Below are 24705 nucleotides of genomic sequence, written 5' to 3' on the forward strand. Positions count from 1 at the left end.
TCTTATCCGATCTCGCGTAACTCTACCAAACGCTGGTGTAAAGGAATACGGCCGCTCTAGGGAGCGAAAGGGTTGTCGTGCTGTCTATCGTTTCAACGCGAAGTAAGCGTTGAGAGTACAGTCTACTGGTGCCTGCCGAGCCCCGCCCCCCTCACCCTTCCTCCGGCGCCCCTACATGCTCCTTCGCCCGATGAAAGACAGAACCGGAGTTTGCTTTCTGCCTGAGGAGCCATCGACGGCAGCCTTCGTACGCGGGACGATGGTATCGATTGTGCCCTTCGTGCGATGAAGATGGCCGGCTCGTTTCATCTGTGCTTCGGCCGCGTTCGTCCCCAGCGTTCACGCGTAGAACCTACGATGCGCGCGGCGATGCTATCGATTTGGACTTTATGCAAAGCATGCCGCCAACGGCACAAATGTGCCGAGAGTGTCCGTATAATTGCTATCGCAATGAAGGTAATTTTGGTAGGTACTTGCTTTTAGAAAATGTCATTCACTGCGTAACCTTCATGAATTACTTTCACCCAACAAACGAATAATCTCTAAGGAGAGGAGCGCCGATATTGGGCATTCCTACAATTGCCATGTTTTCCATCATCTTCATTTTTGATGAAAAAAAATCGCGGAATTTCTTAAGCGCATATCTATCCCTGTAGCTGTCCAGTGTTCTTATGACAAGGAATGCGAGTGGTTAGTATTGTGCCCCATAACTATTAATCTTTTGCAATATGTCACTCATGTTCTATCAGCGCTACTGAATAAACTTGAACAAAATGTTTAAATAAAGTTTCTGGCCTTTAACGTCAGTGAGTGCGCACTACGTTCGCACTTAAAAAATTTTATTGACCTGTTCGTCTTTTCTACGTTGCTCGCATATGTTGCTCGCCTGAGCGACGCATGATACATGCATCGCTCAGGCTTCGATTGTCTTACTTGACAAAGAGCTGGATTTTCTGAGCGTACGAAGATAGTTACCGTTTTGCTATGTCTTGTAATTGGTTTTCGTTCTTTTTCAAACCAGACCATGTGGTGCAGGTGGTATTCACCTCTGTTACTTAGGCATGGCTATGCGTAATAAATGTTTCCGTTGGCAGCCAGCGCTCGTCCCATGTTGTTCTTCGCTTTTGTCTCTATCTGTTTTCATGATGTTTATTACTATGAATACATACCAGCTAGCCCAGCTTACCACTCTCTTGAACTCTAGGCTTCCCTCTCACACACTTAGCTTTACCCATGCTCTCCCCCTCGTACGGTGTCGCTGCCGCAGCTGGGCTAGAAGGTGCGGACGACGAATCTCCAGGGATTTACCTCGGCTTTAAACAGCTTAGAATAAGGAAACAGTTCTAAAGACGGAGCATATGAAAAAGGAAGAGACAAATAAAAGTGCTGATATACAACGAAGGTTTATTCGTCATAACCGAGCAATGTATACTTGCGCAGTTCAAAACGAAAGAAAAACAGAGAAATGATAAATATGATATGAACAACCTATCAGCATCCTCACTGCAAACGGTGCATATTGCGCGTACAGCCGTGTGAGAGTTTGGCGAGTTTGGCCGGCGAGTTTGGCCGAAGTACCGCTTGCCACAAGACAGTGGTAGGGAATACTCACGACGGCCAGCTCAAACGGAACACGGACGAAAAAAAGAAACAACGACTCGTCTGTGTTCCGGTTGCCCTGGCCGTCATGAGTACTTTCCAACACGCCCAACTCGCTGCCCTATTGCGGTAGGGAATACATGACGCCTTCTGCAAACGGAGCAAGCATATTCCCATGCTTGGTTCTGCAAGTGCGGATTTTCCGATCATCAGGGTTGATCAGGATACACAAGCTGGCCAGCTTCTCGGGGGCAGAGAAAGCCACATCTACCTGGCATTTGCCGGCTATCCTGGAGGCTTTGGATATGGCTTAGCTGGGCAGCGTGTGCGTGAGCAGGCCTTTAATTGCCTTGACTTTAATTGATTTTAATTGCCTTTATTTGCCTTTTGCGCTGTTTCCTTCCGCTACGCAGTACCAACACGCCCAAGCATCCCCTTTAGCTTTAAATTGCTCCTTTGTTAAAAGGCCCCTATACCACTCCGAGCTTAAAGACGAAAAAGTGGATTCTTACTCGCCCTCACTACCCTTCGTACAGGCGATATCTCCTCCTCGCCACTTATTCTTTCATGAAGCACGTGTACAATATCAGCACTAAGCATCGAACCTATCACGATTTCGCGCTTGTCGGATACACGCTGTTATATCTCCACTTGCACAGTCAGAAACATAAAATGAAGACAATTGATCGCTCACGAGTCATACGAGAGAAGGAAGAACGGGTTGGCGAAAAAAGAGGAGAAATGCCTAGAGATTCTTACTTAATAACAAATGCACCTTCTCATTAAGCGAAATTTCAATTGTCTGTTACCAGGTTAAAATATCCAGAATCTCTGGCCTAGCACTTGACATAATTCACCTGCACGGAATTTACACAAGAACTCTGAAATAACTCTTTTCATTTACTATTCACGTTACTCTCACGTTCATCCAGCACGCCCACTTGAGCTTCACGAGATTATGAAGTGAGAAATTTTTTTACGAATCTGTAAGACCCACACACAAAGGTTACAAAAATGTACGTAGGAAATGCAAAACTCACAAAGTGTTGCCATGGCATCCTTGTCAAAGTATCGATAATATGCAACGAAGACAAGCGTGATCGGCTCTACTCTGCTTTTCGACAAATTCTGTTTAACGTAGCCCTTTCAGCCAATAGCCGTAGTGTAACGCCGCAGAAACTGAACGAAGCCGCACTCAACCACTTGTGAACATAAACTTTTTACAGAGCTAAACTGCCTGTACACAAAAGCTTTTGTACTAAATCTAAGCTTTCTCAGCATAAAGATGGCAAGTTTCATGACGTTTCATCTGCTCTTTCTTGTTGTACAGGTTCATTTGTTTACAACGCAGCGCTCATTTTGTGATTGATTTGTTTTGTCAAGAAAGTTGGCTTTCGCGGACATTTGCCCTTACCCGGCAAAGGGCAAGCCCTTGAAAACACACCTGGTTTCATTTTGAGATTATAAAGCCACAATTAGTCTAGCTCAATGCTCGCTGGTATTGACTATGTGAGATCGAAGTTGCAGACGGTAGCTTGGTATTTAGCTGCGCTGCCTTTGAAAAGTGTTTTTCGGGCTAAATTATAGTCCCTGTGAATGAATGTTTAAGTAAGATCTCAAATACGTGCTTTCGCTGCGCTCATGATTCAACTGTGTCGCCTACAGTGGCTAAATACAGTGGATTGCTACTCGGTAACTTGACAAATCAGCTTTATTGTAGTCCTAAAGCACAACTGTTTTGATGAAACAATGAACCGTAAACAAGAGATGCGCGCTTCAGTTTCATGTTGCCTTTCCCCGGACAAATGAGAGTGAATAAAATCTCAGCAGTTTCCCGCTGGGGTTCCATTGTGAGATGTGTCTATAGCCATATCTTACAATGCTACCCCAGCGGAATATCTGTAAACGGCGGATATATTCGCCGTTTACAGATATTTCTCGTATTTTGTCGTATGTTCCGCTGACACACAGCTATCAGGCATTCCCAGGAAGCAACATTATAGGGTAACAGGAGCTCTAAGGTTATGTTACGCAAAGTACGCAAATATAAGCAGCGATGTGAGGAATATTTGTGCGAGCTGGATAGCAGATGCGTTTTTTCAAATGCGCAGCATTTCTTAGCGCACTTCTGCGACTTTTCAGCGTATCTATCTATCTATCTATCTATCTATCTATCTATCTATCTATCTATCTATCTATCTATCTATCTATCTATCTATCTATCTATCTATCTATCTATCTATGACCTCCTGGCCGTTTCTTTATTGGTATGTATACGAAATTTGGTATAGCATAACGTGGCTGTATGACGCACATAAATAAAAGGCCATAACACAAAAATCATGACATGTTTTTCATGTACTGCCTGATTTGCATGCCACGGTCTTGGTGCTCATGCGGACGTTTCAATAAATTGATATACACCAACACTGGCACGGGGTGACAAGAGGCGAACATATGTGACAGGTGGTAACATGACAACCATGACATGTATTTCATAACAGTATCATTTGCGTGCCGCGTTCATGGTAAGATCGCGGCCGGTTGGCTGGCTTGATATACACCCATTGCCCGACATGACTGTATGATGAACATAAGTGACAGCGGTAACATGACAGGAAGTGGAAGATGGAAGCTTGCGATAAAAAAATCCGTAGTCAGGGGGTGGCTGCTCGAGCCGACGTTTCGACAAGTGGACTTGCCTTCCTCAAGGCTTGAACTGATTTCCTTAGCTCTATATACACACGAGAGCTAAAGAAAACAGTTGAAGCCTTGGGGAAGACAAGTCCACTTCTCGAAACGTCGGCTCGAGCACCCACCCCCTGACTACGGATTTTTTTTCAGTGGTAACATGAAAATCATTATATTCGTGTCACATAATGAATGATTTACATGCCACGCTCCTGCTACACTCGCGGCCGTTTCGCTTGCTTGATATACACCAAAGCCGGCATTGCATAAGGCGACTGCATGATGAATATAAATGACCGGTGGTAACATGAAAATCATGACATGCGTGTCATGTAGGTTATGATTTACATGAGGCGCTCATGGTGCGCTCGCGGACGTTTCGCTTGCTTGATATACACCAAAGCTGGCATTGCATGAGGCGACTGCATGATGAATATAAATGACCGGTGGTAACATGAAAATCATGACATGCGTGTCATGTAGGTTATGACTTACATGAGGGGCTCATGGTGCGCTCGCGGCCGTTTCGCTTGCTTGATATACACCAAACTTGGTATTGCGTGACGGGACTGTACGACAAAGACAAATGATGATGGTAACATGACAATCAGTGCATGCATTTCATGTACAACATGATTTACATGCGACGCTCATGGTCAAATCGCAGCCGTTTCGCAAGCTTGATATACACCAAAATTAGGATTCCGTGACGCTACCGTATGATGAACATAAATGCCCGTTGGTAACATGATAATCACGAATTGCATGTCACCTAGTGCATGATTTTCATGCCATGCTCATGATGCGCTCGCGGCCGTTTCGCTGGCTTGATATGCACCGAAATTGGTATTGCGTGACGCGACTGTACGACAAACATAAATGACAGGTCCCAACATCCGAAACATAACATTAATGTCATGTATGGTATGATTTACATCACACTGTCTTGTTGCCCTTCCAGAGGTTTTGTTAAATAGGTGTATACAATATTGGCATGGCACGACATGAGGGCGTGATGAACATAAATGACAGGTCATGCATCGTATATACCCGAATATACGTTTCATTAACATGATATATACCAGATTGTACATGCATGCATGACAAACATGCGATATATAGTGCACTATATGTCATTACATGAGTCACCTCATTTTCCTCAAAGACAAACAAGGCGATGTATGCAGCTCTTTGCTGGCTGCTTCGCATTACATCGATTCCCACAGTGCGTGGGATCTGCCGGATTTTTTACTGTGAACTGAGTTACGAAAAAAGTAGAGCCTTGTTCAAGCTCGTTCGAAGTAGCAGGTTCCACAACTTGCAGTAGCAGTATGATGTCGTGGTTGAAGATTCGTTGGTCATTGAAAGCAGCTCGGTTCACCTTAAAAGGCGCCATGACCGCGAAGCTTCGATGTTGAGTCAAGCATTTAATTGTTGAACAGTAGACATCTAACAGCAAGCCTATCGTAAGCCCATCGTAGTAATGTCGATAGTATTAGTAATGTAGTAATGTCGTTAGTATTACTACCGACATTACTAACAATAGTGCTGTGAATAATTATGCTGTTGTGGCCGGCGATATTGCCAAAAAGTATTTGCGATAGCCTACTATCAGCAATAACCAGTATTCCTAATTAATGAGCAATGTTCTGGCGAAATAAAAATTATTTGAGCAGTGAAAACGCAGGAATATGTTCATCAATAAATTCATATTCGGAAGTAATCACTTACACCTTGCAATTAACAAACCTAGTTCTTGATAATTTTTATTTCGAAATCACAAAATGCAATATAAGTTTGAAGCCGCACAATACCATGAAATGCAACAATCTCGTTTTCTGTACAGCTGAACATTTAAATTTATTTGCCATATGTCAGCCGAAAATTCTGGTGAAGGCGCGCAAGTATGACAGCTTTTCCTCCTGCTCCACACATTCTGGGAACCAAGTTTACGCTGCAATGACTTCGCGCGGTGTGATTTCATACTATCGGTAGTACTATCAAACTTATGATCGATGGCGCTCTCCATAGTTTTTTTTTTTTACCATCGATAGTTCGATAGTGACTGAACTATCGGAAATATCGATGGTACCATCGATGTCTCTGCATCATTAGTTCTTCGGCTCCAATGGAACGCTTTCACTCGCGAATGGGAAATGCGGCGCACGGGGCGATGTTATGAATTTGGACATTATGCAGAACCTCACGGTGACACCTACGATGACGACAAAAACGCGGCGAGAGTGTTTACATGATTCCGATCACATTAAAACAGGCGATGAATACAAGAGCCAGAAAATGTCATGGCCATCATGCAGCATTTCAATGTTCGTGTGCGTCTCAGCGGTTTGTCTAACAATTTTATTATGCACGTGAAATGATTGAACGACGCCGCCTTTGCTGTGCCGTTGAGTTCCCAGGATGCGGGGAAATAAGTCCCGCCTAGTATCATACAGTTACAACGCGGCACAAGGACGGCTTCTCTTTTTATGGCATCACGGAGTAAGTGCCGTAATGCGGCTCACTGTCAGTAGGAGAATTTGGCTGAGCGACGACTTCATTGCGCGGCTAAGCATACTGGGCCCTTAGGACGACAGTGTCACTGCACCTTTATGTTATACAATCGGCTCTTCGGACAGCTGGTACCTCGATGGATAAAGTTGTAGACGTGTATGCGGTTTTAGGTATCTTGCATGATTAGACGATACCTTATGTAGCGCCTTTTGAGGCGGCAATGATTCATTTAAACCCAGGGCTCGAATATATGAGCATGACAGCCAAAGAAGACACATTAATTTCATTGTGCTCATTCCTTCTTTATGATGTGGTCTTCCCCATTTCGTTATATTCCTTCTGCCCAGGTCAAATCGTCATTATCATTCTATTGCCATCGCTTCACCGTTTTCATGCCATTTTCGTCACACCGACGTCATCGATTGGTCCATCCGTCGACAGCCACGGTCATACTCAAGCCATCATGCCATACTCAAGCCATCACGCCATCGCCATACAATCGTCCCTATGCCGTCATCTTCATGCGATTACTGCCGTGGTACCATTGTGAATTCTTTGCTATTCTACCTTTAGTGTCGTGCCGTTTGTGTCATACCAGCGCTGTCCTTTCAAAATCGTATTCACGTATCGACGCCAAGGCATTTTAGTTGCTTTTATTCAATAGTCATGGCTTCGTTGTCCTTATTTCTTGGCCGTTTTACACCAATGTCGTACCGACATTCCTTTGTTCTGGCCTGTGAAATCTCCAGATTTAAGCACCGCAAGTTGATATACGCTTGCAAGGCGTTTCCCAGTGAAAATGTGTCAAACTATGACATGTGTTCCTTAGTAGCGTTTGCTGTCGGGCTAGTTCGTACATGGCTGAAGTTGAATATGATGGCGCAAATGCTCGGGCAGGATCGAAGAACGCAGGATGCGGACAAGCGCACTTGTCCGTGCTTGTCCGCGTCCTGTGTTCTTCGTCCCTTTTCGAGCACTTGCGCCATCAATTCAACTTCAGCATGTGTTCCTTATTTTTCTTCGCAAATGTGTCAAAGTAAGACATGTGCTACTAGGACAAGCTGATTCGCCAACGTTGGTACGTTACTCTTCAGTGTGGCGTCCGCCATAGGCTTAGCGCACCTTTGAGATTTTACGTATTGCGTACGAAATACAATCAGTAACGTGTTACAAGGAATGTTACTGCAGAAGAAAACTAAAGCATCTGCGCATATAATATCGTGACAAGCGTGAAGATTGTCCCTTGGGATAAATAAAAATCCGGCAGATCCCACGCATTGTGGGAATCAATGTCATGCGAAGAAGTCAGCGGCAGCAGGCTGTCCCAAGTGTTTAGCTTTGAGCAAAACGCTACTCGACGTTTTTGTGTAAACTTAGTAGTTGGGCGCATATCATAGGCTTACCAGACACGACGAGTACACAGGTGTGTAAAAGATAGCTCATGGTCCAACGTGACATCGGCATTCAGGACCCCGCCTGGTAGTCTAGTCGTTATAGCGCTCGACTGCTGACCCGAAGGTCACGGGATCGAATCCCGGCCGGGGCGGCTGCATTTTCGACGGAGGCGAGAATGTTTGAGGCCCGTGTACTTAGATTTTGGTGGAGGTTAAAGAACCTCAGGTGGTCGAAATTGCCGAAGCCCTCCACTACGGCGTCTCTCATAATGATATCGTGGTTTTGGACATTAAACCCCAGACAATATTATTATCGGCATTCAAGTAAAAGCAGAAGCATCATCTTTATCTCCCCGAAATGCACGCGATGGTGCGATGACGTGCATATAGCTGTAGTCAAGCGCAACGATTCACTGCAGCTTACGGAGTCATAGGTAATCGTATTCCTCGTACACCGATGTCTTCCTGTGCCAGTTTTTGTGTATACCAAATTAACCAGACGGAAACGAGAGCGCTAACACGTAGGAGTCGATATAGATAGAGAGATAGATAGAAACGGTCAAAGTGCTTTGGTTTCGCTACGAAATAATATTAGTTGTTGAGGTTTTACGTCCCAAAACTACGGTGTGATCACGGGGCACACCGGTAGAGGGCTCTGGAAAATTCGACCACCAGGGTTTTTTTTATCGTGCACCACAACATAAGTACACGAGCCTCAAGCATTTTCTCCTTAATCGTCTTCTTCGGACACCGATGTCCTCCTGTGCCAATTTTGGTATATACCAAGTTAACGAGATGCCCACGAGAGCGCCAGGACGTAGGTGGATAGATAGATAGATAGATAGATAGATAGATAGATAGATAGATAGATAGATAGATAGATAGATAGATAGATAGATAGATAGATAGATAGATAGATAGATAGATAGATAGATAGATAGATAGATAGATAGATAGATAGATAGATAGATAGATAGAAACGGTCAAAGTGCTTTCGTTCAGCTGAAAAATAATAGTACTTGTTGAGATCTTACGTCCCAAAATCACGGTGTGATTATGAGGCATGCCGTAGTGGAGGGCTCCGGAAAATTCTACCACCTGGGGTTCGTTACCGTGCCCCAAAATCTAAGCACACGGTCCTGTAGCATTTTCGCTTGTATCGAAAACGCGGCCGCCACGGCCGGGATACGATCGCACGACCATCGGGTCAGCAGTCAAGTACCATAACCACTAGACCATCACGGCGGGTAGCTAGCTAAAAAATGCTTCGCATTTAAAAACGTAGTGGTGTCTTCGTGATAAATTCTGATGAAAGCCCATATACTAAGTGTCTGCGTTGTGATAAGAAATGGTTAGACAAAAGATTCGTGTCACTGCTTACGCAGAAGACCATTTTCGACGTATATTTTTTAGAAAGAACTTTTTAAAGTGTGGTGATCATAGCTAACACGTACAGCATAACAGAAGATTCGCTGACATCTTCGGCTGGCTGACTGTGGTCATTGTACAGTCAGTTCACTAAGCAATGCGCGCACTATTCATCTTGCCCTAAAAGTAGAAACTAATATTTATAGCTGAGGTGACTCTTTCAGTTCAGAGCAATGCGAATGTATATTCGACTGTCCAGCGTTTTTTTTTCTTGAGTCCCGACGGCGCCTACAGAGTTGCGCGTGTATTTGAGGGAACAATGGGGCATTGTGGCCTCGTTCCGTTTTATGCGATTACCTCTGGACGATAAATAATATTGAAAATTTCTTTCCATGGGGTATACATATTTTTTTAATGAAAAGTAGGCAACTCGCAATAAACAATTTCTATTCTGCACAATTGAGCTGCTCACTTTTGTCGTCTTTTTTACGCTTGGAACACTGCCTACATTGATCACTAGCTAATCTCTGGCGTCATTCTGGCATGCTTAGAGCTTATGCGGTAAAGCGTAGCAGGAATGCCACATTTAAAATTGGGTTTGCTTGTTGCCCAATAGCGCGGTCTTAGCAGGCAGATTCAGCGTACTTCTTGCTTATTCTTATGTGTATTCGGCTACATACGTAAACACAGACTATTGGCCCAACATGAAATCAACGCAAAAAACAAGGAAATGAATAAAAACTATGCTGAACGACAGCGCTGCCACTGCTGCTTACTTGTTTCCTTCACAGCCGTCTTCTCGACGCTGTCTTCATTTAGAGCTTCGAGCAAAACCAACAATTCATCCCAGCATTTCATCTTGATGCACACATACAAGTAGGATTCCCTAAATCAGGCGTCTCAAACTCAGCGCAGGTGGCAGGTCGCAGTCACGAAATTCAGTCCCGCAAGGGTCGGGAAAGTGAAGAAGCATAATGGCGTAATGGTTGCGCAAAAGAAGACGAAGACAAGAAAGTGAACACCACAAGCGCTTACTCGATTGTCAAGTTTACATATATATTTTCTGTTCAAGCAATAAAACTTTCAGTTGTAAGTAAGTGCTTGTGGTGTTCACTTTGCTGTCTTCGTCTTTTTTTTGCGCAACTATTACGCCATTATGATTCAGTACCAACTAGCTCGCCTTTCCGTTTTGCTTCACAATGAAGAAGGCTGAAGTGGGGGAGGAAAGGGGGGGGGGGGCAGGGAGCGAACAAAAAGTTGCCTGACGCTGCTATTTGAAAGGACAGCTTTCCAATATTGTATATATGATCATTTCTGAAGGGGATTTGGCGTCAGGATTCGAGACACATATCGATACTTATTACCAGAATGACTAAAATCTGGGCGCCGATCTCAAACATGAAGATTTTCTTCAACGCTTTTTCAAAACATGGTGACCGCATGGGCCGCCTCACGCAACAAAAAAAAAAGCTCGACACTATTCCCGTCTCTGTAGCTTACCCGAGCAAAGCGTTAGTAATCGCAATAGGCGAGTAAATAATGCGATTACTATTTAGTACGGGTGTGCGAATAGTGAAGTTTCGGGTGGAATCGAATTACAGTCGAATATTGCCGTGAAAGAAAGTGAGCTTGCGTATGTTGGTAATCAATCTTAACACCTACAGCGCACAGAAGGGACAGAAACACAAAGAAACGACGTGGACGCAGCGCTGAGGTGCCCTGCGTCCACGTCGTTTCTTTGTGTTGCTGTCCCTTCTGTGCGCTGTAGGTGTTAAGATTGATTACCAACATACGCAAGCTCACTTTCTTTCACGGCAATATTCGACTGTAATTCGATTCAACACGAAACTTCACTATTCGCACACCCGTACTAAATAGCAATCCGACTATTGGCCGAAAATATACAATATCGAATCGAACATGAAAGGCAAAAGAGTTTATTGAAAATTGAAAGAAAGAACATAGAAATGAAGTCTGTTCGTGTCCTCGAGCACATACCGCGCAGAGTGACTGCTACAGAAAAACTACAAATTTTCATGCAGATACACAAGCTGTTCCACACGACCTGGCTTGAGGCTCTCTCGCCGTCATTTCACGGTATTTCCTTCAGTTGAAAACATGCGCTCACTGGGTACCTCAGTAGCAGGGATGGCAAGGTATCTATCCGTCTTATAAAACAAACTGCGCTTAGGGCGAGATAGCAGAGTAGAAGCAGACAGAACGAACGCAGACAAATAACTTATTTATTGAAATCAAATAACCTTCCCTCCTGGAACAATGCGCGTGCGCAATAAGAGTTATGATCGCGTAAAGAAAGCACACTCCCCCACGAAGACCCCTACCTACACAAGAAAATCAAGCTCTTTCCTAGAGATATACACAGATGTATCAGTGACGCACTTATCTGGGCCATGTCTAACTATCCACGATGCTTCCAAGATTTCACGTGCCCTCTGGCCCTTCAACGCCCTAGCACCTTCGTGCTACTAAAAATGGGCTTGCACTTCTTCGCACATGTGCGACAATGAACAGGCAGGTGCTTCCCACTGCCATCCCCTAATCAGTTGGAGTGTTCCAATAAGCACTTATTAATACACCTCCCGGTCTGCCCCACATAGACCATCACATAGGTCAGGGGAAATTTATACACCACTTCCGTTCTGCATGGTACATACACCCGTCTGTGTTTCACGTTAGACATGGCCCAGATAAGTGCGCCAGCGATACATCAGTGTATATCTCTAGGAAAGAGCTGGATTTTCTTGTGTAGACAGAGGTCTTGGTGGAGGAGTGTGCTTTCGTTACGCCGTCATGACTGTCATTGCGCAAGCGCATTGTTCCTGGTGGGAAGTTTATTAGGCTTCAATAAATCAGTTGTTAGTCTGCGTTCGTCCTGTCTGCTTCTACTCATGTGTCTCGTCCTAAGCGCAGTTCACGTTTTCTTAATATCTTACCAACTAGCCCCTCAACCTACGCTCCTCATATCCATCCATAGCAGGGATGGCAAGGTATCAGGATGGCAAAGCAATTTTGGCGATACCTGCATAAAATGCAGCTCTATGCTCTCTTCAGTATTTCAAAGAATCATCCTTTCTTGGAATCAGGGGCTCATTGAAGTATTTTGGAAACGTAAACAAATTTGCACATGTGAAGCGAATCACCGAGGGTTTGGCCGGCCACAGTCGGAACGCTTTACGGCGCTTGCAGCATACGCCATACGCACAAGAACTGCGCAAGAAGTCCGTCCCTTCGTTTCAGAAACGAATTTGTAAAGGGCTTGATAGTTTTCTCATGTGTATTTTTACGTGAAGAATTGACATAATCTCCTTTAAAATAAACATGCGCTCGTTTTTGAACCAGGATATCGGTGAAAGCTTTAACTAATACCCAAATGTATCGACGTTAGCGTTAGTTTTAGCCACCCCACGCTAACCAAGCACACGACAGCGCATCTCGTGTACATTTCTTCCGCCCTTTGTCTTTTTTCTGACCGCTCCATAATCATTAGCATGCACCGTTGTTCTTTCTCGCGATGTAGATGTTCGCCCTGTCGAATTATTCGAAACCTCGAATACTGGTTATTCAGAAGTCGAATCGAATTATTCAATTATATATTATTCGATTCGAATTCGAAGCTTGAATATTCACACGTCTCTACTATTTAGCAAAGTCAGAGGCATTTTATTCCCTCTGAAGCCGAGGGTCGCTAGCGAAACGTCCGCGGGCCGCATGCGGCCCGCAGGCCGCGTGGTAGAGAACGCTGCCCTACATAGACCAACCATTACCACGTACTCATCATCGCATCTTATGTCACGCATTTAAGTATGGAACGCTCATACGAGACAGACAATCATGATATAAAATTAGTTTGCCCATATTCCCCCACACTCTGCACATTTCAGCAATATCAGGTTCTGCCAATTCAGTAGCCTACATGAAATTTGCAATGTCAGCAGCATTTCATCTATGTCTTCCGTCGGGTGATAAAGGAGGAATAATGTTGCGAGGAGTAGTTAGGGGCTGAGGGCTGCCAGAGTGAGCAAACAGCTCGTGCGTGGACCGAAACTGTGCATCCCATTTAAGCGAAAATATAGCACAGATCATGTGAACCATGGCGCTACAGTCACAGGAAGTGTACTTCGTAGCCACTGCACTCCGTGGGCTCTCACAGAACTATTGATGCCCTGGGCAAGTAGAAAGAAAGTAATGGAAGACAGAATAGAACACAAACCATGAATATCTCGGTATGAACTAATTAGACAAGAAAACTTCGCTGCGGGCTCTCCCCTACATCCGTATGCATCGGCTGTGCGAGAACTATCGATGTAGTGTGGGTTTGCAGGATGACGCTATCCCATACGTTGCCACTGTCAAAACGGTCGGCTATCGACGTGTTTGGCCGAACCACAAAACATACTTGGATGTAAAACCGCCTCCCCGGTGTCACCAAGGCATGAAACGAGTGTACGAAGGCATCCGGTAGGCCAATATTGTATTGTGGTAGTGGAGGTTTGGCATATGCTTCAGGACAGTTTGCGACCACTGTAATAAGCAATACCCTTCAGTGAATGTTCGCAAGATGCATTACCTCTACAGATCTTTCCATCTATAGCAATCGCTAACGTGGCATCCTAAGTCTCCATCGGGTGGGTATAAAGGGGTGCAAACTCACTGCGTGGCGGCTCCAGCTGCAGCCGAACCAGTGCGAAATAGCTCGCGAGCCAATGATCCCGATGAGACTAGCGGCCAGACGGTCTCTGGGCTCACGCTTCGTGAAAGCGATTCCAAACCCGTCCATGCTATCTGGCAGCAGCTTTCAACCGATGACAAAGACGGACGGAGCCGAAGTTGGAGGTGACGGGCCGCGGCAGTCTTTTTTAATGGATCCGGTGGGTTCGGTGAAAGTGCAGTTGCCAGAGCTCTAAACATACCTACTTTATTGTGCTTTCAGGCTAGTTAATATTGTTTACACAAGAGGGATGAGCGATGCATTTGGATATTGCCGTGCCCACGTAGACTTTTGGAAGTTGTATCGGAGTGTTTTAATGTCTGTAAGCTGTGTGGGGACGTAGAAGAAAACCGTGGTCCTGATGTCGCTCAAATGCTTCAAACGCTGATAGATGCACAGAAGGCTATACGCAATAACTTGGTTGACGTCATAAAAACACTGGATGAAAGTGATAAAACCATAGAGTCTTTGACGGGCGGATTGTCGACATGGGGAAGATGAAATTAAGAAAGTAAAAAAGACAAATGATAATGCTAGCTCCAATGTAATCCTACGGGAAATTCAAGAAACTACAAAAGCGCGCCAAAAGAAGTTAGTGGAACTGGAAGATAGGAGTAGAGCACCTAATCTTTTCAGGTTTGCATTTAATGAAACAAAATAGGAAACACAGGCGATGCTCGGGCAAAATGTTGTTAAGCAAGTAATTGAGGACAAGCTTGGGGTTCGCTGTTTATCGAACGAACACATAGACTAGGAAAGACATCATGAAGCCGACCAGTAATCTTGTATTTTCAATATTACTTGGAGAAACAAGAACTTGTATGTAAAAGTATAGGAAGCTGGGCGAGTTGGTATGAATGCATTTTGAGAAATTTCGGGCGCCTTTCACCAATAAGCGGAGTTGTGAGTTCGCGCTTGTGTGTCTTCTTTCGTCACGTACAATCGGCGTCAAATGAAACCCGAACAGCGGCAAGCCGTCGCAGTGGTATAGTGCGCGCCGTCCTGTCATCACCATTGACAGGCGCTCGCATTTGGTTTTGCCGCAGTGCGCATGTGCTCACCTGCCCATGGTGATAACTGGATGGCACGAACATTGTGAAGGCTTGCCGCTCTTCTGGCTTCATTTGACACGGTAGTACTTGTATGTTGCGTGCAGGCTAGACGTTTCCCAAATAGAACTCGTATATTTCTTCAAAACGACGTTTCGTATGAAACGCGAAGGAAACGACAGAACTTGCGGCAATGCGCTAACACTGATAAACCCAACGGCCAGAAGGACTACTTTGTGAATGATAGACTTCGTATTGATAATTCACTCTATGACTGGAACGATGCTTCAGGCCAACGTGTTTTGGTAAAGAAAGCGGCTGATGCGCGAAATGAGAGATAGCCATGCCAGGTGCCACAGCCACTGCGCATCCTCTCTCTGAAAGCAAGAAGTATTGCGAATAAGACAGATAAACCAGAATTGCTCCTTCTGAGTTGCATTCGTAACTTTTAATCATTGGCTGTCGGACAAGATTAGAAGGTAGGAAATCGCACCGCCAGGTTACCAATTGTACAGGTGTGATGAAAGTTCAAGAGCTGTTGGTGCTGCGGTTGTAGCAAAAGAAAATATAACTATTAGTCCCATGGACCAGGAACCAAACTACGAGAGTCATTAGGCTACATTATTAGGCTACACATTTCTGCTTTGCGCAGTTTATCAGCCACATGACACTGATTCGTGTCTCGAGAAATTGTATGATTGCTTGTCCTTGCATCGACACCGTAATGTTATTATAACAGGTGGTTTTAATCTGCCCCACATATATGAAAGAGATTCAACACGGAAAATTGCGCATCCTGTAACATTGCGCTCGATTTGCTTGTTAGCAATAATGCTTGACCAAGTCGTGCAGCCTAGCAGACGACGGGCCAAGCTGATCGCGCTTTGTGGGCATTCGCTTACCTTCGCCCTGTTTGCAACTCGGCTCCGTCGTACGGCGCTGACGCACAGAAAAATCGCCGCTCGCGCACGCTAGTTAAAGGTTTGGGCGGCTGTACAGGAGATACGAGGCTATCCTAGAGCTAGAGCTAATGTAGAGTCAACAGATTACGTCCATTGGAACACGTACAAAGATAGCCCGTTGATCTTTCTTGCATAGCATCTTGTACATAAGGATAAATATAACGCCATAGTTGTTTTTACAGCAGATGATATCAAGATGAACGCCTCACACCCCGACCCATGGTTTGAGGTCTATATTCGTTCGAACAGTCGCTTTTATTACAATAGCAATTATATGGGCACTCTCGGCGGATTTTTGCCGTCGCCATCGCCGTTGTCGTCGCCATCAAGTCCCGGTTATGTATATGTATGTATGTATATAAAAAAAGTCAAAAAGAAAAATGAAGCAGAAAAAATTCTGAAATACCACACAGGGGATTTGAACCAGCGACCCCTTGCTCCGCAGCGCGCTGCGTTAGACAACTCATCCACACACTTTTTTTTTGATCATGGTATTTAATAGAATGCGTATGAAAATAGTACACAGTATCACAACAGTAGAGTTACACTACTACAGACACTTAGCGACAATGAAAGTACAAGCACTTCCACAAAACTGGAAGACTAACTTATAGTCCTTCATTCCAGGGAGAGTTCTTCATCAGGTGTTGCACAGAAAAGGTGGCGAGGCTAAGCACCTCGCCAATATTGTGTACCAGTCCGGTCTGAAATCAAGTTCGTCGTAAACTTCTTTTAAATTAATAACCATTCGGGTGAAATGTATACGTGACGAGGTGATCGGCTCTGCATTACGGTCCTGCATTCGCGTCTTCCACAAACTGTGCATACCAATAACAAGGAACATATCGTACGGCACTTCATCAAGAGGTGTTGGCATCAAATAACGAATAGTGTACGAATTAATTTCAAATTCTTTCTGCAGAGTTCGCTGAAGGACATCCCAGAAAAGAATCGCATCTTTGCAGCTCACGAAGCAGTGCTCTATTGTTTCAGGTACATCACAGAGACGACAGTTGACCGAGGATACAAAAATGCCTTTTGTTGTAACCATGTTTTTACGGGGAGTGTTTCAGAATGGAGTTTATAGAAGAATGTTTTTGAATTGGGAGATATATACATTTTTTGCACTCGTTTCAACACATCATGGCCTGGAAGATCAAAATATGATGATCGGTACAGCGGAGGTGGGAAGAGCATAGATATTAAGTCCTTATATAGTGTTTTGCGTGATACAGTATACAAATATTCTGTTGAAAATCGGGCTTTAAGAAATCGAACAGCAGAGTAAACTTCCTCCATAAATCCCCACAGGCATGGGCGTGCGGAGAAGTTTGAGGAAACAACCAAGTCAGGGAAACAATTAACAAAGTTAACTTGCAAGAACGAACGAATGATGGGATGGGAATTGTCACGGAAAAAGAAGAAGCGTGAAACTGTTTGCCATAGATACAAATGTATTAACCCTTTGATGGATGATGGGACACATAGGTCCCACTTTTTGAGTTGTCTTTTTTTCGCTCTGAAATGCTTACACATGAAATAATATTCGAAATTTTTATATGGCGCCATCTATGAGACCCTGTGCAAAACACTCTATGCAGTTTTAGGTCCTTGCCATGAGATGGAGCTGGAGGAGCTGCTTTTACATTTTGTTGTGTTCTTGTGCTCCTGTCTCGTGATTGTGCGCCTGTTTTTGAAGCTAATTCAACGACGTATACATGTCTGGTAAGTGAAATATTCGCTTCTTGCACTACAATATTGCTTTGAGAAATGCAATTGCCTATAAAAGTTACCCTGCGTTACGAAAAAACCTTTGCATGTATGAATATCGTGTAACACGCGCGTTTTTGCGCCCACAGGGTTAGGCTTATTGAGTGGAGTGCGTGCGCTGGCGTGATACGCATGCTGAATCGGCTGATTTCCTTCTCCCACGCAGGAAAACAAAAACGCCTGAGCCCAGAGGAAGCTCTAGAACTGTATTTCAGTTTACCGGACAATTGCAATGACAGTACAGATGAGTACTGCGAAAGTTCTGAAGACGAAGAGTTTGTGCTTGCCCCTCATGAAAGCAGCGAGGAGGACGACACTTTGCCACCGCTACCAGGGCCTAGTACAAGCAAGCGCAAAGGAATCCGACGCAAACACTACGTTGGGAAAAGAAAAAAACAAAAGAAATCGAAGAAGCCTTCCGAAGAGCTTGATGACGAGACCGTGGACAACCAGTGGGACTCATCCAAATTTGTTGCCACAACTCCTACAAATTGCAGTGCACTTGGATCCGAGAAACTTTCGCAGAGAAGCACTGTACTTGAAACATTCTCTCTGTATTTTGATGAGGACGTTATGAAGCATATCGTCGATCAAACGAACTTATACGCAGCACAAACAAACCGCGCAGGATGGACGGCACTGACATGCTTGGAGCTTCGTGCTTACATGGGACTGCTGATTCTGATGAGCGTCAATCGCATGCACCACTTGCAAATGTATTGGTGCTCGGACAGCTTCTTTCATGTAAAAGAAATTGCGCAGGTGATGACGTACAAACGCTTCCAGCTCATAACCAACTGCCTTCACCTGAACGACAATGACCTCATGCCAGATTACGGCACGAAGGACTACGATCGGTCTTACAAAGTTCGACCTTTGATGGACATGATGAACGAGAGGTTTCTGGCTAACTACACGGCATCCAGTCATCTCGCCGTCGACGAGAGCATGATACTGTTCAAAGGGCGTTCGAGCATGAAGCAGTACATGCCCATGAAGCCTAAAATCAAAAGGGGCTACAAAGTTTGGTCTCTCGCGGACTCCGAGACTGGTTATCTCCTAAAGTTCCAGCTGTACGAAGGAAAGAGCGCACAAAAGCCAGATGACGTAACCTTGGGTGAACACGTTGTCCTGACCCTGACCGATGGCGCCGTGCCTGCTGGTTCACAGGTATTCTTTGATAATTTTTTTAGCTCCACAAAATTACTTCAAGTGCTTCGGGAAAAAGACATTCTCGCTTGTGGTACATTTCGCGTGAACAAGAGGGATCTACCTCAAGTAGTCAAAGAAAACAACAAGCTCGAGAGAGGGTCCTACATTTGGAGAAGAAAGGCAGATGTGGTCGCCTACCAATGGCGAGACTCAAAGAATGTACACCTTATGTCGAACTACCATGACCCAGAAGACCGTGTGCAGGTGCAAAGAACACTCCAAAATGGCAAGAAAATGGCAGTTGAGTGCCCCTCTGTTGTGAAAGACTACAACACGTGGATGGGAGGTGTCGATAAATTCGACCAGAAGAGAAATGCCTACCCCGCAGACCGCCGATCAAAGCGCTGTTGGAGCCGCATTTTTTACTTCATGTTGGATGCAGCGGTAGTGAATGCTTTTATTCAAATGAGTTTCATAGAGCCTGTGGTTTATCTGCAGTTCCGCTTGATACTCGGTCGCCAACTGGTTGCACAAAACACCTTTAGAAGATCGAACGTTACAATGAAAGCTCACCACAACAAAAAAGGGAAAAAAACGGACGTGCCATGACCGGGGTGCCCGACGAGCTCCGGTTTGCCGGAAATGGCCACCATCCGAAGTTCACCGGTAAACGTCTGCGGTGCCGGTGGTGCTCCACACAGATGAAAGAAGTTCGCAGCAAATACATCTGCACAATGTGTAATGTGCCCCTTTGTGTAGCCTGTTTCGGCCCGTTTCACTGCCGCCCATGATTTGCCTGAAGTGGATGGTGGGACATACCCTGTCCCACTTTGTGAATCTGCTTGATGTGGTCTGTGGGACATACCCTGTCCCACTTTTTTCTTTTTTGTGAATAGTCATTTTAATTCCTGGTTTGTTTCTTTTCGAATAAAATCACCTCAGAAAAGCATGCGTTAAAAGAAAATGTTGCCTAGTTCTATTATTTTGCTGTGTCCAACAAAGGGTTAAACCCAAACCACCGTCACTAACTTGTCTGAAAATGTTGTCACGACGCATGGGCTCAAAAGTCGAAGACCATATGAACGTTGCAAATATACGATGGAAGCGTTGCACGTAAGACCTAGCACAATGAATAAGCTGCAGCACATAGTAAAGCTTTGTTGCTAAAAAAGTATTACAAGCTTCGGCTCTCCCAAAAATGGAAAGGCGATATGGAACAAATGCCTGGGCCTGCCGTTCAATCAAAGGGACACGTTCTTTCCAATAGCGTGCACTGAATCTATACGCATCTAGTGGTACACCAAGGTACTTTGGTGGAATGCGAGTCCAGTTAACCCCTGCAAACTGGTTCGGCGTACTGCCCCATGAGCCAAACCATAATCCTAAACTTTTTGAGGAGTTTAAACGAGCTCCAGAAACAATGCCAAATTTCTCAATTTCAGATATCGCATTTTCAACACTTGGTTTATCGGTGCAAATGATCGCTACATCATCTGCATAAGCTAATATTTTAACTTCATTGCCTAATATACTGAATCCTTGGATACGACGCGATTGTACTATGCTCAAACACAGTGGTTCAAGATAAAGGGCAAACAAAAGTGGTGACATTGGGCATCCTTGCTTTACAGACGAGCCAATAGCAACTGATTTTGAAAGGTGACCATTAACAATTAGACGAGTCGAAGAATCGTTATAACAAAGTCTGACTCCGTTAAGTACTATGGAACCAATATTGACATGTTCAAGGAGAGAAAAAAGAAATGAATGGCTCACACGATCAAAAGCTTTTGCGAGGTCTACCTGCAACATTGCCAGCTGTTTTTGACAACTGTAGCAGTACTGAAGAACTGCACGCATGACGTGTATATTATTTTGTATGGAGCGACCTCTAATTCCACATGTCTGATGAGGACCAATAAGAAGCGACATCGCAAATTGCAACCGATTTGATAGGACTTTCGCAAAGATATTGTAATCAGCATTTGATAACGATATTGGTCTGTAACCCTCAACACTACGCAGTTTTTCTTTATCAGAGCTTTTTGGTATCAAGACCGTATGACTTTTACAGAAAGACCGTGGGAGCGTCTCCATGTCATAGCTTGTTTTGAAGATATCCAGCAAAATCGGAGAAAGAGTAGTTTTAAACGTTTTGTAAAACTCGGCTGAAATTCCATCAGGGCCAGGTGTCTTCGATAAAGGTAGTTGATCTATTGCCTGTTCAATTTCCTTTATTGTAATTGGACTGTTCATGGCAGCACAATCATCGTCATTCAATGGGTTCAAAAGAGAAACAAAAGTAGCCTTTAGGTCGACATCCGAATCGCATGAAATGGCACTAAACAAAGCTTCATAGTACCTTTCAAACTGAAAAATTATGTCTGTTGTGTTTGTTATCAGAGTTCCGTTAGCATATAGATCAGGAATTGCTTTAGAATTAGCATGATTACGTTCATCTAGCAGAGCTTGACGTGTCGGTTGCTCAGAATTTAGTGTCCGCCTGTTTCGTGATCGAGCATGTGCCCCTCTGTAGCGGATAGTCTCATAATGTTGTAGTTGACACTTAATGTTTTCGATGTCATTGGTGTACTCGCCTGGCTTTTCACATTCCATCTCATACAAGTTACAGAGGCTTTTAAGAAGTGTCTTTTCCTCATTCTTCCTGTAGTAAGATTTCACAGACCCAATCTCGATGGCTATTGAGCGAACCCCTTGTTTAAACAATTCCCAAGCAGCGAATATATGCAACCCCATAGAAAACGATTTCATCTTCGCCGCTCTAACTCGATAAATAAATTCCTGATCGCGCAGAAGCTCTGAGTTTATCTTCCAGAGCGCCCATTGTGGTCGGAATTGATTTCGGCGATTGGCACCCATTTGTCCAATAACAATGCAATGATCTGAGAACGAAACCGGTTCAGTGTTGCATGACCATTCACGAGAGATAAGTGATGATGACACGTAAATCCGATCAAGGCGAGCACAAGAGCCTCCCTGTAGTCTGGTATACGCAGTTACGTGACCCGAAGCATCTATGTCAATAAGCCCTGCGTTAGCTACAATGTCAGACAAAAGCTCGCCACTCTTATCTCGTCGACTATCAGGATTGCTGCGGTCGTTAGGATCACACACACAGTTGAAATCTCCCATTAACACAGTACATCGATCAGAAGCAATTAGGCCAGATAAATTGTTGAATAAATCAAGGCGCTGTGAAACCTCATTAAACGCATATAGGTTAATGATTCGCCATGGCACCCCTTGCAATACAAAGTCACAGCAGATATATCTGCCTTCGTTATCGACACGGGTAGTAATGGCTGAACAGGGTAGGCCTTTTCGCAGAAACAACCAACAGCCCGCAGATAAACCGTTTGCATGTGAAACACAAACATTATAGTCACACAGGAAAGGGCGTAAGGCCCTCTCAGTCTCTTCGTCACTCTCGATCTTTGTCTCCTGAATGGCGACAAAGTCGAGGCGCTTTCGTGCGATAAGTCTACGGAGCTGCGCCTGTTTCTGCGAAGACCTAAGACCACGTACATTCAAAGTCGCAAAGTTGAGTCGCTCGGAGTGCGCCATGATGGTTACCTACAGTTATGCTTATTGTCCCATGTGGTCAGTCCTGGAGGACGACGGTGAAGCTTCCCTTGAACCTCCACCAGGCCTCCTAGACCGTGACCTCCGACATTTCCCTTTGTGCTTGGAAGTTCGCCGACGGCGTGGTTTCCTATTCACACTCGCAGTGTCGCTGTCCTTGCTGGATTCCGAACTGTAGGACGTCGCGCGTCGCTTAGGAATTGTAGCCTCAGGAGAACCTTGCATGTCGTCTTCTGACACTGCACCGTGATGAAAAGGCTGCTGAGGAACTGAAGAACAAGCAAGTGGAATATCTTCAACCGCCTTCTTCGCAGGGACTACCTCCTTTGCCTCAGGCTGCTCAAAGTTACCTTTGGGCTGCTGTTTGGATGGGTCTCTTGTTACTTCGCACGTGGCACTTCCCGCAGCCGTATCAGGGTGCAATTTTCGCGTGCCTTCAGGGGGCATTTTGCTCAATCCATCCGCATCGGTTGTAGCCGGAGAGTCGCCTGTCGCATCCAAAACCTCCGTGGCATCCATAATATGTTCTTGTAAGCTATCCTCTTGTTGCTGCGTGCGTTGCCGTAATTTGTTAGCGTACGTCACCACGCAATCCTCGGTGGCATGACCGAAGCGTCGACAGTCATCGCAGCGGGGAGTTCTGCAGTTGCGACGGATGTGTCCAACTTTGTTACAACGTAGACAAAGTGGCGGGCGACCAGGAATCAGTATGAGGCTCTGAACTCCACAGACAGTAAGAAGGTGTGGAATGTCACCCACTCGAACTCCATCGGCGAGGGACAATACCACATCACGATTAAGAGTCCGCATTTCTTCCATGTCTGCCACTTTCCAGTTTTCCATTGTTATTGTCCTGACTTTCCCGAAAGCCTGTAGCGCCTCTCGAATGTAGGCATCCTCCAAATGTTCGGGAAGCCATAGAAGCTTCATCTTCACTTCTGTGGGTTCCGGGTCGATTACAAGGCATCGCCGGCTTTTTACGAAGAGTTCACTACGTGTCACAAGCTTTGTTTTCGTTAGCGTTGACTTGCACGTCACCATCCACACGTGTGACATTTGAAACTGGCCTATAGAACTGATTTCCTTTATGTCGATGACATCCCGAAGGGCGTCTCTGAAGTCCTGAGCCCGGTATGGGCGACCAGCTAAGTCTGCATATAGAAAAACGGAGTTGACGACCAGCTTACCGGAAGGCAGGCGGGGAAGCACAACACGGTAGTCATTACTGCTAGCTGAGGCCTGAGCAGCACCTCGGCCTAAGGCCGATGAATCCTTTGAAGCGGAGAACATGAAAGACGCAACCGTTCGGAACGTCGTCTTCGTCTTCTCTGCCACAACTCATCCACACACCATGTATGCGCCGGCGAAATAACGGCGAGGTATGTTCACCATTTACCGCTGGTGGTACGCAGATCTTGGAAGAGCTTGAGCGTGTTTTGTATCAGGCAACGCTCCTACATTTTCTCTCAACTTGAAAACTGCCCTTGAGACGCGCACTACAGAATAGCCCCTTTCTGTACCCACACGTGATGTGGAACGAAAAAAGAACAAAAAATATGGATGATCCCTCTGCCATAGGAATCGGTGTAACACGAAAGTGAAACGTGTCGTCACAGAAGTACTTGATTGTATATAGTGCATTGGTATATAAGAGCTTGTACAATGTCTTCTGTTGTTTGGCAGATATAGCACCGCTTGATGTGGACGCAGCCACGTTGACGCCTAGTGGCACATCTCCGTACCGACGACTACCGCCCATGATCATGAATTAACCCTTGCGGGTTAAAGCATCAAAACTTCGTGAAACGCGAAGAGAAACGCTACGAACGTCGTGTCTTCCCTGTAGCCTGGCCGTTAACTTTCACAGCGTGAGC

The 24705-nt window shown here is 45.0% G+C and overlaps 2 protein-coding genes across 2 annotated transcripts; one reads left to right on the plus strand and one right to left on the minus strand.

Moving 5' to 3' along the window:
* Positions 1 to 17947: 17947 nt before the first annotated feature.
* Positions 17948 to 20192, plus strand: LOC119406829 (piggyBac transposable element-derived protein 4). The gene is made up of 2 exons (XM_049419952.1): positions 17948 to 18031; positions 18243 to 20192. The coding sequence occupies exons 1-2, from the start codon at positions 18025 to 18027 to the stop codon at positions 19835 to 19837; spliced, it is 1602 nt and encodes a 533-aa protein (XP_049275909.1). The 5' UTR covers positions 17948 to 18024; the 3' UTR covers positions 19838 to 20192.
* A 2642-nt stretch (positions 20193 to 22834) lies between these two features.
* LOC119406830 (uncharacterized) lies at positions 22835 to 24121 on the minus strand. The gene has a single exon (XM_037673564.1). The coding sequence runs from the start codon at positions 24119 to 24121 to the stop codon at positions 22835 to 22837; it is 1287 nt and encodes a 428-aa protein (XP_037529492.1).
* Between the last annotated feature and the right edge of the window lie 584 nt (positions 24122 to 24705).

The sequence above is a fragment of the Rhipicephalus sanguineus genome, chromosome 10 (genome assembly GCF_013339695.2).
Source record: "Rhipicephalus sanguineus isolate Rsan-2018 chromosome 10, BIME_Rsan_1.4, whole genome shotgun sequence".
NCBI lineage: Eukaryota > Metazoa > Arthropoda > Arachnida > Ixodida > Ixodidae > Rhipicephalus > Rhipicephalus sanguineus.